Source organism: Tachysurus fulvidraco, chromosome 20 (assembly GCF_022655615.1).
Source record: "Tachysurus fulvidraco isolate hzauxx_2018 chromosome 20, HZAU_PFXX_2.0, whole genome shotgun sequence".
In the NCBI taxonomy this organism is placed as follows: Eukaryota; Metazoa; Chordata; class Actinopteri; order Siluriformes; family Bagridae; genus Tachysurus; species Tachysurus fulvidraco.
In genome coordinates, this window is record NC_062537.1 from 17708673 (window position 1) to 17722830 (window position 14158).

Consider the following 14158-nt stretch of genomic DNA (forward strand, 5'->3'; position numbering starts at 1 on the left):
AACCTGAGATAAAGTTTCTTATCCTATGGACACCCAGATATCACACACGTACACTGGGATAACTTGCTCACTGACTCTTTGCTATTTGGGAAGACGTCAGGAACACAGATTAAGAATCCGTTTATTTATTTAATAGGGGTTTATATATATATATATATATATATATATATATATATATATATATATATATATATATATATATATATATATATATAATTTCATTTTTTATTTTCAGTTAATCTTTGATTTTGTTTTTTTGTTTTTTTGTTTTTTGTTTTTGTTTTTTTCTTAAACTGATCTGACCTCAACAAAACAACCAAACATTTTTTTCAGGGATTGTTTTTAGTACGAACTACAAAGTATTTATTTCACATGATCACCAAAGCAACACAGTCGCACAGCGGGTTGTGTTGCCCTCTCATAGCTTTAGGGTCCAGGGTATGATCCTGAGCTCGGGTTGCTCTCTGTGTGGAGAATCACACATATTGTGCTGTTTACCTGTGCATGTGTGGGATTCTACTGATTTATTTTGGTTTCCTTCACTGTACTTAAACAATACCAATAGGTGGATTGGCAGAAATATGTGTGTGCGTGTGTGTGTGTGTGTGTGTGTGTGTGTGTGTGTGTGTGTGTGTGTGTGTGTGTGTGTGTGTGTGTGTGTGTGTGTGTGTGTGTGTGTGTGTGTGTGTGTGTGTGTGTGTGTGTGTGTGAGTGTTACTCTTCGGTAGATGGGCATTTCTTTAGTGCTTCTTACCCCCCACATCCCCAGACAGGTGTCAGATTCGCCCCAATCAGTATAAACTCAAATAAAAGAAAGCAGGAGAAATGCTATCCCTGTCTGTAGCTGCTATTACTAATGTCTAATCTCAGTGTCCTACAGCTACAACTCCTCTCCTTAATGCACTCTAGTAACTTCTGCAAGTACTTCATGTAAAAGCAGAGGGCGATACCATCCTAATGCGCTGGGACCGGTTCGGTTTGGCTTTTCTTTTACAAGCGCAGCGAAGACGCGCGGGAACGCAAGCGCTGGATTCTTCAGTAGCGCGCGCACACACACACACACACACACACACACACACACACACACACACACACACACACACACAGACACACACACACACGCAGCTACTGCTGCTTCTGCACTGTACTGAAACGTTTAACGGGAGGACCGCTTATAGGCGCGCGAGACAGCTCGAAATGCGCTCTGGAGAGCAATGTTTAAGACTCGCGGCACTGCTCGGTGAGTAATGCATATGTATAAATATATATGTAGAGAGAGAGACATTTGTCACTAGGTTTGCGCAGTGTTAAGCGCTTTTCCGCTACAAAAATAGACTAAAAACGGCGACTCTGCTCCATCGCACGCGCGACTTGTGCGCAAATGACTCAAGCTGTTTGCTCCTAATGCATTAGTGATGAGTCCACAACGTTAAGTGCGTGCACTTTAAGTGATCAGAACAGTTTAGTGCACACAGCTTTGGAGAAACTAACTTTCATTTTTATTTATTTTATTAATTTTATTTAATTTTAGTTTGGTCTTTTACGCGTTTTGCACTGCAGTTTATAGTTTGCTGTGCACTCCATAGCACTATATACAGTATATATACAGGTTTATTGACGTGCTGCCTGGACACCTGAGAGGTGAAGGTGACGTTTATACACCTGCAGCATGATCATACTGACTCCAAATCATTTTCGAGCATCCATGTTTTCCAAGCTGTTTCTCTTAAATAACATCCCTTGAGTGTTGAGATCCGTTCGCATTAATGTAACATTAGCACTTGGAAAATTGGAGAATATGTTTGCACGGTGTCTTGATGTATTCGGCGTCCTCAGTGTATTCATTGAGCAGATGCTTTTATCCAAAGCGAATTACAAATGAGGAAATCCAAGCAAAGTGATATGTCCAGCAGAGGACAATGCGGGTAAAACCAACATGCAAGGTGTTTAATTGAGTGCTAGGGAGCACGTGCACAGAGTAGAGTTTTTTTAGGGATTAGTTAAGTGTTCAGATTAAGAGTTAGGTGGGTCTTTAGCTGCGTTTTCAAGATAGTCACAGATTCTGGTTAGAAGTTCATTCCACCTCAGTTTAGCTCCTGAGCTCGGAGTTTCAGGTGTACAGACGTGCCTGTGTACGTGTAGGTTTCCTGCAGATTTCCTTCAAGTGTCCAAAAGGTAGACGGCTAGTAGACAGGCTATTGCCCCAATGTCGAAAAGGGTCTGTGAGTGTGTGGCGCAAAGAACTGGCATCCAATCCAAGTGATTTCTTCCACCTGGCTCTCTGGGATAAGGTCCAGATCCATTGTGGGCTTGAGAAAGGTCAAGTGAATATGAATGAATGATAAACTGGTGTTCAGTGAATGGCCACATACAGTAGTGAATGAATAAGCAGCATAGACAGGATTTGGTCCGAACAAATGCAGTGATGTGTAAACAACCTGTAATAGTATTGGAATGGCAGATTGGAATGGCAGTTATTTTCAGACTTTAAACATCTACCCTATAGCCTGGGATGGGGATCAACTAGATTATTTGGGAAACACTACAAACATTACAAAGACTATACAGTACACTACACAACACTACAAAGAGTATACATGAGCTTCCTGCTCGGTTGCCGTATCTCCCAGCCCCAGCCCACAACAACCTTTTCACCACATCCAGTTGACTTTCTGTGACCTCAGAGGAGAAACATTTAAGAAACTCATCTGACTCTGCTAATCAAATCATTTACTCATTGCTCTGTACGGTTAAAATGGGTGTGTGTATGTTGGAGTGTATTGCTTTCTCAGTGTTCTTGGTAATAATTTTCACTGTCCAGAAAACATACTGGTAGACGACTTTGCGGCTTTAATCTTCTATTAGGCGTGAATGAATAGTCTGTGGATATTACTGTATTTCTATCCCATGCCCAGTGATCCTGGGATCCACCACAATCCTATAAAAAGGATGCTGAACTGTACTATTTCTTATTACGAGGGTGTTACTCTCAAACATACACCATTTCTATTTTATTTCTGGTTCTTCATCTTTTCCTCACATACACCTCCCACCCCCTCTCTGCTTTTGAGTCATGCATTGTTTTGTAAGCTTGTAAGCTTTTTAGAAGTGCACACACACACAGACACACACGCGCGCACACACACACACACACACGTTGACATATCTTTCTACTGCCTCCATCTGTATGGTACTGTGCCTTCTGATGTGGGTGTGATATCTTAGTGATATTTGATTCTTCAACACTCCACTACTCTTCGCACAAGTGTTTGTGGTTTCAGACCAGAAATCCGCCCTCTGGCTTTAATTATATTGTGTGCATGAGAAACAAGTGAACATGCTTGGAACATCCTGCATGCATATAAACACTCTTGCAATCAGAGCAACCTGATGCTCCTGCAGTCACTCGATTTATTCCTTCTCTCGTCCCGTTCTAGTCGCTGATTAGGGTAAACGCTTGTGCTGTGTCATTTGTCTTTGTCATTTGGTTTGAATTTCTGTCCTCCGTAAATTAGAAACACACAGTTGTACAGAATTACAGTATGAACAGAAGCCTTAGTATGTTTTACAATTTTAGGATGTTTTGTATGTTTTATAAAAGTTTGTACACCAACGCACCATCATCCCCATTTCTCTAAACTGTGCAGCATTATAATTTCCCTTCATTAACTAGCTAAGAGGCCCAAACACTGTTCCAGCACGACAGTGCTCTTGTGCACAAAGCAAACTCCGTGAATACATGGTTCCCGAGGTTGATGAAGGTGGAAGAACTTGATTGTTCTCCACGGAACCCTGACTCTACCCACTGAACTGGAACTGACTGAATCCCAGACCTTCTCACTATCCTCATCATCAGCATCTGATCTCACTAATGCTCTTGCAGCTGAATGATCACAAATCCCCACAGCCATGCTCCAAAATCTAGTGTAAAGCCTTCCAGAAGAGAAGCATGGAGTTTATTATAACAGTAAAGTGAAATAAAGCTGGAATAAGAAGTTCTTCAAGCACATATGGGTGTGATTATCAGGTGTGCACAAACTTTTGGATATACATATCATCAATATTAAGTGAATACAGTATATACGGTACTGATATAGTGATACATATCGTGCACACATACAGTAAGCAGACTCACTTTCTGATTGTTCCTGATTAGTTTACATTTATAATTAATTGACTTCTTTTTAAACGCTTTCAGCTTCATATAGCAGAGAAGAAAAATGAGTTGTTAAATTTATACATGGATATTTAATTTAATCAGAACTATTTTACAGAGATATCGATGTTTATTGTATAAGAAGTGGTCTAACACACATACTATATACATATGGATCATAATGGAATGGATTGTAAGAGAGTTTTTTCTTATAAAAAGGGCATTGTGTATTAGTTCCTGTGGGGAAGATTGTGTCTGATGTGTATTATTTCATGTGTGGAAGGAAAGTGTGTGAGCAGTTAGTGTGCTGCTTTTAGATTCTGTAGCTTTTTTAAGTGAAGTACTTTCATTTCAGATTGTACTTCTTACTATACAGTATTTGGCTAACGCTAGCTGTAACATCTTAAAACAGTGCTTGCTCTGTCACTTTTTTTTATATGTCTGGTCTATCTCGCTATCTCTCTCCCTCCTTCTTCCACTTCAAATACAATTATTCTTTCTTTCTTTCTTTCTTTTTTCTAATAACAAGAGGAATATGACAGGACATTCGACTAAACAAGTCAGATTGGTTAGCTGGTATTTGGCTAATGCTAGCTGTAACATCTCTTTAAAACAATGTTGTGTCACTGTTTTTTTCATTCAGGAAATACTTTATCACAGTGCCATGACATGAAGTGATAATTTATCCCTTTTTATCTCATTAGGTTTTAACACTTTTCACTCCAAAGTGCTAATGTTAAGTTTCTTTTTCTTTACTGTGTAACAAATCAAATACAAACAAACACTAAAGCTTTTAAAAATGACCCTAGCTGACTGAGATCATCTGCTTGGTCTGTGATCATGCGTCTGACCTGTGTTTATCTGCATACACTGATTAAGTGAACATTCCTGTGTGTGTGTGTGTGTGTGTGTGGGTGTGTGTGTGTGTGTGTGTGGGTGTGTGTGTGTGTGTGTGTGTGTGTGTGGGTGTGTGTGTGTGTGGGTGTGGGTGTGGGTGTGTGTGTGTGTCTGTGTGTGTTTCCAGTGTGGAATGCTAGCTCTGACTGCTAGCTCTCATCAGCAACTCTGTTTGCTAGCCATGTCATGTGATATGAAGCTGTAAAACTGTCTTTTTTCTATATTTATTACCCGAACTCAGTAACCTCACTTACTTCATCTGGTTTAATTGATTCTCTCATCTCCGCGTGTCTTTGTTTATCTCTGGCCGCAGACTTGCTGCGCCGGTGTTTTATGGCTAATTTTATAATGTGCTTTTAAAATAGAAAGAGATAACTGAGATGACAGTGAGAGCTCGAGAGAGAGATCAGGAGTAAGTGAGAGAGAGGGAGAGAGAGGGAGAGAGAGAGAGAGAGAGAGAGAGAGAGAGAGAGAGAGAGAGAGACAGAGACAGAGAGAGAGAGATCAGGAGTAAGTGAGAGAGAGTGAGAGAGAGGGAGAGAGAGAGAGAGAGAGAGAGAGAGAGAGAGAGAGAGAGTGAATGAGGTTATGACAGTGAGAGATTGAAAGAGAGAGAGAGAATGAGGTTATGACAGTGATAGACAGAGAGAGAGAGAGAGAGAGAGAGAGAGAGAGAGAGAGAGAGAGAGAGAGAGAGAGAGAGAGAGAGAGAGAACAGACATTGTAATATCTAATTGTAATGAAATGAAAGGTTCCCTTCTGCCCCTTAAATCTAAATCCGTGCTTTAAACCTTCTTCTCTACTCGGACGTCTGCTAATGAAAGCCATTCTGACTCCATCTGATTGGCTCCAGGTCTCCAGGACGACCCGTAATTACTCCACATTAACCTACACATGATGAGTTTCTCATGCTTTCTGTACAAATCTTCATTAGACTACTTAAACACTTTCTTAAGATTGTCACGATTTTACAGAAATTAACACAAAATCGTTGATATTTTGAATTTTTCCACAGATTTTCCACAGATTTTGAGAGTCCCGCCGTATGACATCATAATGTTTGGCTGAAACAATCACCCAAAATAATCCTGGAGGAACTTATTAATCTTTAAACCTTGACAAGACGCCACTGTTTAACTGCAGACTTTCAGAACTTTCTTCACCCAAAGCACCCAAATTTCTCCAGATTAAAAAAAACAGGAGAAAGTGTTTATCTCTGTGACCTTTGACCTTTAACGTCTGCGGTCTATTTCACCTCAGCTGACTTCTTTAACATCTGCTCATGTTATCAGAGTAAATCTAAAATAGCTGTTTCTTCTTGTCCCAGCGTTCTCGCTCTGCGATTTGTGGAAGCCATCTGAACTCATGAATTATTCATAAAGGGAACTTTGCCGCACGGGATTGTGGGATTGCTTCCGTCATGTCCCGCTTCCTTCTGTGTGAAGTCTTGTGTATTTATTCAGTCATTCTAAGGCGTGACTTCCTGACACTTGTCCTGTGTCTCTGTGTCCCAGTTTGCTGCTCGCTCTGACTCGTGTTTTCTCTCTGCTCCTGAATCTCCGTCCTGATTTGTTTCTAACCTGAATATTTTTTATTCTTCCACCACGAGTTTATTTCTCTATCACTCAACTCGCTCTACAGTACATTACAATGTCCTGCAACTCGCTCTCTCTCTTCCTCCACCACTAATACACCTCTGCTTTTTTTCTTTTTCTTTCTTTCTTTCTTTCTTTCTTTCTTTCTTTCTTTCTTTCTTTCTTTCTTTCTTTCTTTCTCTCTCTCTTTCTTTCTTTCTTTCTTTCTTTCTTTCTCTCTTTCTTTCTTTTGCACAGAATACTTTTTCTTTCTTTCTTTCTTTCTTTCTTTCTTTCTTTCTTTCTTTCTTCCTTTTTTCCTTTCTTCATTTTGTTCTTTCGTTCTTTCTTTTTTTTCTTTCTTTCTTTTACTCTGTCACTTTGTTTCTTTTATTCATTCTTTTGCTCTCTATTTACTCATGTGTTCTTTCTTTCTTGCACTTTTTCTTTTCCTCTGTCGTTCATGTTTTTTTCTTCTTTCATTCTTTCTTTCTTTCTTTCTTTCTCTCTTTTTCTACCTCCTCACTTTGTTCCTTTCATTCTTTCATTTGCTCTTTATTCATTCAGTAGAATTCTTCCTCTTCCTTTCCCTCTTTTTCTGTTTCTTTCTTTTTTTTCCGATCACTCTGTTTCACTCTTTATTCTCTTACTATTCATTCTTTCACTCTAAATTTTTTTCACCTGTTCTTTCATTCTTTTTCCGATTCTTTCTTTCTTTAGTTATTTAGGATTTAAATTGTATCTGTCTCAATCCTCGTTCTCCGTCTGGGAGCCTGTAGCCTTTCTTATCTGTAATGCTCGGGATTGCGTGACTTTAGTGGGAGTTTTCAATCAGCACGACTTTAACATGGAGTCATTACACAAGTCACAGTGGATCTTCTGTGACCGGTGTCTTATCAAGGCTCGGTCAAAATGAGAAAAAACAATCATACCAAAGCACAATACGGGAAGTAAACAAACAGGACCCTATAAAACACTTTTTTTCACTTCTCCTAGTTTATACCCTCGCTGTCTGTCACCTTAGAACAATGAAACTTCTGCTACTTTTTTTTAGCACAAGTGACAGGTATAACAGGTATTGTCATCTTTCACAGCTTTATTATTTATTTGTTTGTTTGTTTGTTTGTTTGTTTTTATGTTTGTCGTAGAGGTCACGAGGCATAATTTTTCAGTTTCACATATTTCAAATTCAAATTTATTTGTATAGCACTTTTAACAATGGACATTGTCTCAAAGCAGCTGGACAGGGCGTAAGAGACAATGTCTAATCGATTAGTGTATAATATTAAACTTTCACCCGCACTTCCATGATATTCGGCGTTTTGCCTCCTGACCCAACTTACAGTCAGTTTATCTGAAGTTTAAAGGAGATTGTTTATATTCTCTCACACATTTTCTACCGCTTTTATCCGAACTTCTCGGGTCACGGGGAGCCTGTGCCTCAGGCGTCATCGGGCATCGAGGCAGGATACACCCTGGACGTAGTGCCAACCCATCACAGGGCACACACACTCTCTCATTCACTCACACACACACTACGGACAATTTTCCAGAGATGCCAATTAACCTACCATGCATGTCTTTGGACTGGGGGAGGAAACCGGAGTACCCGGAGGAAACCCCCGAGGCACGGGGAGAACATGCAAACTCCACACACACAAGGCGGAGGCGGGAATCGAACCCCGACCCTGGAGGTGTGAGGCGAACGTGCTACCCACTAAGCCCCCGTTGTTTAAATTTGTTTTTATAATTGTCATGGTGTTTAACTGCTCCACAGGAAGTCACACCACACCAAACAGGAAGTGTACATTCAGCAAGGCGTGTGCAAACAAACCTGATGCTCCATTTGTATCTGTGGTGATTTTCGCAACCGTGATTATAGTAAATATCCGTTTGCAGATTAAATGCTTTGTAATGCTGGATTAGAGGTGTGACTTCCTGTTTAACAGTGTCCTGTGTTTCTGGGTTGTTTTTCAGACCTTTGCATATGCTTTAAAGCAGGGGTGTCAAACTCAAATTCACAGTGGGCCAAAATACAGTATAAAACTGAGATAAAGTCAGGGGCCAAACTGAACAGTTATTGAAAAATGAACTGCAACTGATATGTAATGTTCAACCTTTTTCATATGGAAGCAAACTTTAGTTTTGCTTAAACACAGGATTTGGATAAACACAGGATATTACAAACATATAAGAAATTAAATTTGAAATAAAAGACACATCAGTGGTGTTCATTTCGCAAACTTTGACCATACACTTTTTGACAAACTCTCTCTCATTAAAGGGCCGGGCAGATTTTGCCGTCTCTGCTGCCACAATAAAGCTTTAAAGCCTTTACGGCAGCTTCACTTTTTGATTTTGCTTTCATGAACATAGTCTGCCAGGAAACCAGACTGGTTTTCATCTCCTCCGCCTTCTGGAGCTTCTGCTTTACGTCCAGGTCCTTATACTTCTCATAATGTTTCGTTTCATAGTGTCTTCTTATGTTATATTCTTTCGTTACAGACACGTTAGCGCCGTTAGCACACAAGACAAACAGGTCTGTCCTTTATATATTCGTGAACAGATAATCATTTTAGTGGAGGGTGGAATTAAGTTGCCCGATGTGACTGTAACATGGTTGTTAACAGAGAATGAGGGGCGCTTGCTGTTCATGACTACGCATCAATACAGTGGCAAGGCATTCTGGGATTTGTAGTATTAGCGGAGCATGCGGCTAGCCAGCTGTAATGCACATTTCATATGATCTCGTGGGCCAAATATAATTACGCCAGAGTTTGACACCCCTGCTTTAAAGGCTATAGACTTTTTCAACAAATGTAGTACAGAGATAATGTGGAGGTAAAAGGTACGATTTAAAGCATGTGAAGCTGATGGTAGTGGGATCAGGAGCAGATTTAGGGAAACATGACAGAGAAAAAAAAACAGCTCTGCTGAAAGACTGAGCTGACTGGGGCACAGACAGGTGTGACCTCGTGGGCATGACCCTGTGCCCATGTGACCTTAGGTCATGACCCCAGGCACAATAAAACATACACACACACACAGTTACACAGACAGACAGAAAGACATTCAGAGAGACATAAAGACATATAAATACAGAGAAAGACAGTTGTTCAGAGAGACAGACATACAGACAGGTTGATGTACTGAGACATGGATTTACAGACAGACTGACAGATGCATGGAGGGGCAAACAGACAGACACATAAAAACAGCGACAAACACACAGACAGACATACAACAGAGACAGACAGACAGACAGATAGATAGATATACAGGTTGATATACAAGCAGATATATAGACAGACAGACAGACAGACAGATCTATAGACATGCTCACAGACAGACAGATAAACAGAGAGAGAGAAGCGTCGTGGTTTTGAGTTGAATTTCTGCTGCGTGACTCATTTCAGCAGTTCAGCTGTTGTAAGATATCTCCAAAGAAAAGTCTGACATTTCTCTGCTCCATGCACGCACACACACACACACACACACACACACACACACACACACACACACACACACCAAACAGTACTCGTTAAAGGAAATGTCTGTTCAGCTCAACTAAGGATAATGCCATTTCCTTCCATTAATCTTCATAATGCGTAACACACTAACATGTGTTTCTCTCTCTATCCGTACATCTTTGAAGTCACTCTGGATAAGAGTCTGAAAATTCAAGAGCTGTAAATAGCACGATTTATAGTCATTTCTGTGGGATGGTATTCCAGTGCATGAAATAAAATAAAGTACAAAATCCCTGTCAGTTTGTAATTAGTGTAAAAATCAATCTCTTCAGGAATTCTGTTCTCGTGTGTGGAACATGAGCACAGCTCTTATAGAACGTCTTTACATGTGTGTCTTCATTGCTAGGAGATTAAAAGAAGAATCCTGTGCACCTAAAAAGAACATTTTGAAAAAAGCTGCAAAATCAAACATTTTGGGCTGCAAACATCAGACAAAAGAAATAAAAACGTTACTACATCTCAGGAAAAAAATGTGATATTATATTGTCATATTTTCCTTATATTTGCATCAACGTCATGGTTAAATAACATAAATGATCCTCTATTTTATACTTTTTTATACTCTATTTTATATGTTTTATCGTTTTTAAGTTATAGTTATAGTTATAATTTGGACTGGATTTGCAGCGAGCAGACAAATCGTGCTTTAAAACCCACTTTTAAAACCAGCTCTGACTTTTGGACATTTTTGAAGATCATTTCCATTCCACCGTGTGGCTAAACTCTCTACTTGGTGGCAGTCTGGGTTGCCAGATTGGAGCAACCGATTGCACTCAATCCATAATGATATCACAACCAGTGTAAATGATGTATAATTATAATAAGGATATATGTATCTAATTATAAAGTCATGGAAGAAATATATATATATTAGTTACAAACCAGGGTGGATTTTGTCCAATCTGGCATCTAACTTGTCTCTGAAAAAGTTCAGCAGAGAATTTCATCGTATCATCATCTGTTCGCCAGACCCCAAAAGCTTCACCACTCCTCCTCCTCCTCCTCCTCCTGCACCATCCCATTTCCATTAACCATCTGACTGCAGGGTGCATACCAACATTTAAAGTGAGGAGGTGAGTGGTGGGTGGGGGGTTTTTACAGGGTAGTTTGGTGTAGTTAGTTGTTCTGAAATCTCGCTCACCCTGTGTGATGTTTCAGCAGCTCACTCTTTGCTCTATAGCTGTTTTTTCTCAAGAAAAGCTAAACACTCTGAAAGCGGAAATTTTCGTCTTTGTTTTTTTTTTTTCTTTTGTTTTTTTTCTTTTCACTTCAGACCACACAGACGAAAGTTGCTCTTTTAAACCCTGCGTTCCCAGCATGATGGTATACTTAGTGTGAACTATGACCTCTGTAAAGATTTCTTCCCAGGCCTGATCTATAGGAGGCTTAAATACAAAAGTAAATTTGAAAATGAAATATAAATATTTAAACAGCAAAAAAAAAATTGTCCCGAATTCAGAAAATTCTCTCTTTTTTTTTCACAAATTTCACTAAATTTCCGAGTGCTGAATAATGGAATAATATGTATAATATTGTAGTTAAAAAAGTTACATAACACTACATCTTCACTAAATGCAGAGGGAAATAAATATTTCTAGCGCAGGGGGATGTGGTAGCCTAGTGGTTAAGAAGTTGGGCTACCAATCGGAAGGTCGTGAGTTCGCTTCCTACATCCACCAAGCTGTCACTGCTGGGACCCTGAGCAAGGCCCTTAATGCTCAGTTGTATAAAAATGTAAGTTGCTCTGGATAAGGGTGTCTGCTAGATGCTGTAAGTGTATTTAAATCGACGGCTTTCAGATTAAAGGCCTTTTTTATTTTAAATAAAATATTTTGGTATTTACGAGCAGTATGTAAGTCCAAGAAAAAGTAAATAGGTAAAGAATAGAGTTTACAAACTTATGTTACTATAGTAACACGCTTTATCAAGTAATTTTATGTGTCGGAAAAGCAGGGAACCTGGAGTCTGGGGCACAAGGTAGGGGGACATCATGTAGTCCATTAGTCCATCACAGAGCACAATTACACACACACACACACACACACACACACACACACACACACACTCAGCCTACAGCGCATGTCATTGGTCTGGGGGAGGAAACTGGAGAACCCAGAGGAAACCCAAAAAGCACAGGGAGAACATGCACACACACAGCCTGAAGGTGTGAGGTAGTCATGCTAACCGCTAAGCCACCAGTTGCCCCATGGACATTATAACAGCGTTATACTTTTTAGAGCATCTGCATTGAAGTACACATGTTTATGTTGTGTCCCTGTTTTGAGTCAACACAACAGATCACTCAATCCACATACCATGGGGTAACTGAGGGCTGAGCGTTAACCCACATGTGACTGGGTTGGTTTCCTTCCGTTTACACATTTTAGAGGATTTTTAAAAAGTCTGTACACGTAATAAGGCGAGGTCTCGTGTTAAGTCGACACGTTCTGTTCTGTTTTGAAGGATTTCAATTCTTCTTTTTTTTTTTTTTTTGCAAGAGATAAAAAATCCTGGGCAAGAGATAAAAAATCCACAAGCTTCATAAGGAAGTGGACTGGATAATGTCATAATGTTCAGCTAGACTTCCTCACCCTGTGACGTTCGGCAGTCGGCCTCCAGGGGCACTTTATCCACAGACACCAGACGATTTCCCTTTCGCAAATGGGACTCTGTGTACACAACAGGGTTCAAAAGTCTGCATGCACTACTGATATGCATCGTTATGTAACTGAATATCAAAAAGGACTTTTACTTTCATTAACTTGGCTTCATTTTTGAAGAATACCAAACTATAATTCCAAACTCAGACAAGAAACAGAGCATCTATTATGCCTTATCGTCCGTATCTTATCGTCTCGGTGGAACTGAACACACTGTGCTGGACACCGATTAGTGACGTATGATGGAGTTTGGTGGAGAGATTTCCATATATGATAGAAATCATGAAATAATCCTGAAACAAAACAAGCTGAATCGTGAACAATGTTGGAGCAGAAAATGCACAGAGCCTCATTAGTCTCTGTGCACGTGGTTTTTATGTAAACGGTTGATTTTGTGCATGAGTAAACCTGAACAGCGATGGCAAGCATTCATTCATTCATTCATCCATTTTCTACCGCTTATCCGAACTTCTCGGGTCACGGGGAGCCTGTGCCTATCTCAGGCGTCATCGGGCATCGAGGCAGGATACACCCTGGACGGAGTGCCAACCCATCACAGGGCACACACACACACTCATTCACTCACACACACTACGGACAATTTCCCAGAGATGCCAATCAACCTACCATGCATGTCTTTGGACCTTTGGGGGAGGAAATGAGGCACGGTGAGAACATGCAAACTCCACACACATAAGGCGGAGGCGGGAATCAAACCCCCAACCCTGGAGTTGTGAGGCAAAGTGCTAACCACTAAGCCACCGTGCCCCCCGCGATGGCAAGCAGCTACATATAAATGAGAAAAAGTCTTAAAAGGCAAACTCTTTTTCACAGAGTCCAACAAATGGAAATTGCTCCTGTTTTTTGTATCCATGATGATCATTGATGGGCGACGGTGGCCCAAGTGGTTAAGGCTCTGGGTTCTTGATTGGAGGATCAGGGTTCAAGCTAAAGCACTGCCGAGATGCCACTGTTGGGCCCTTGATCAATGCCTTTAACCCTCTCTGCTCCAGACGTACTGTATCATGGCTGAACCTCTGCATTGGCCCCAACCTCCAACCTCCAAAGTTGTGGGAAGTCCGGGTGTGTGTTCACGGTGTGTGTGCTCACTGCTGTGTGTGTGTGCACTGCTGTGTGTGCACTTTTGGATGGGTTAAATGCAGAGAACAAATTCTGAGTATGGGTCACCGTACTTAGCCATATGTCACTTTTTAAGTCGGGATATGTGAAGAAAGAATTCTTACCGTGCTGTAATGTACAGTATATGTTACAAAATAAAGGCTTCTAACTTAGTTAATGTCTTTGTCATGTCCAACTCCATGGTGGTGGAAGACAGAGGGT

General features: G+C 40.4%; 1 protein-coding gene across 1 annotated transcript in view; it reads left to right on the forward strand.

The window, feature by feature from the left end:
- Positions 1 to 1033: 1033 nt before the first annotated feature.
- The window catches only part of itga1 (integrin, alpha 1), a 55223-nt gene continuing 42098 nt past the window's right edge, over positions 1034 to 14158 (forward strand). The window contains exon 1 of the mRNA XM_027175405.2: positions 1034 to 1240. Coding sequence (XP_027031206.1) covers positions 1198 to 1240 — 43 coding nt within the window. The 5' untranslated portion in view covers positions 1034 to 1197. The remainder of the gene's footprint in view (positions 1241 to 14158) is intronic.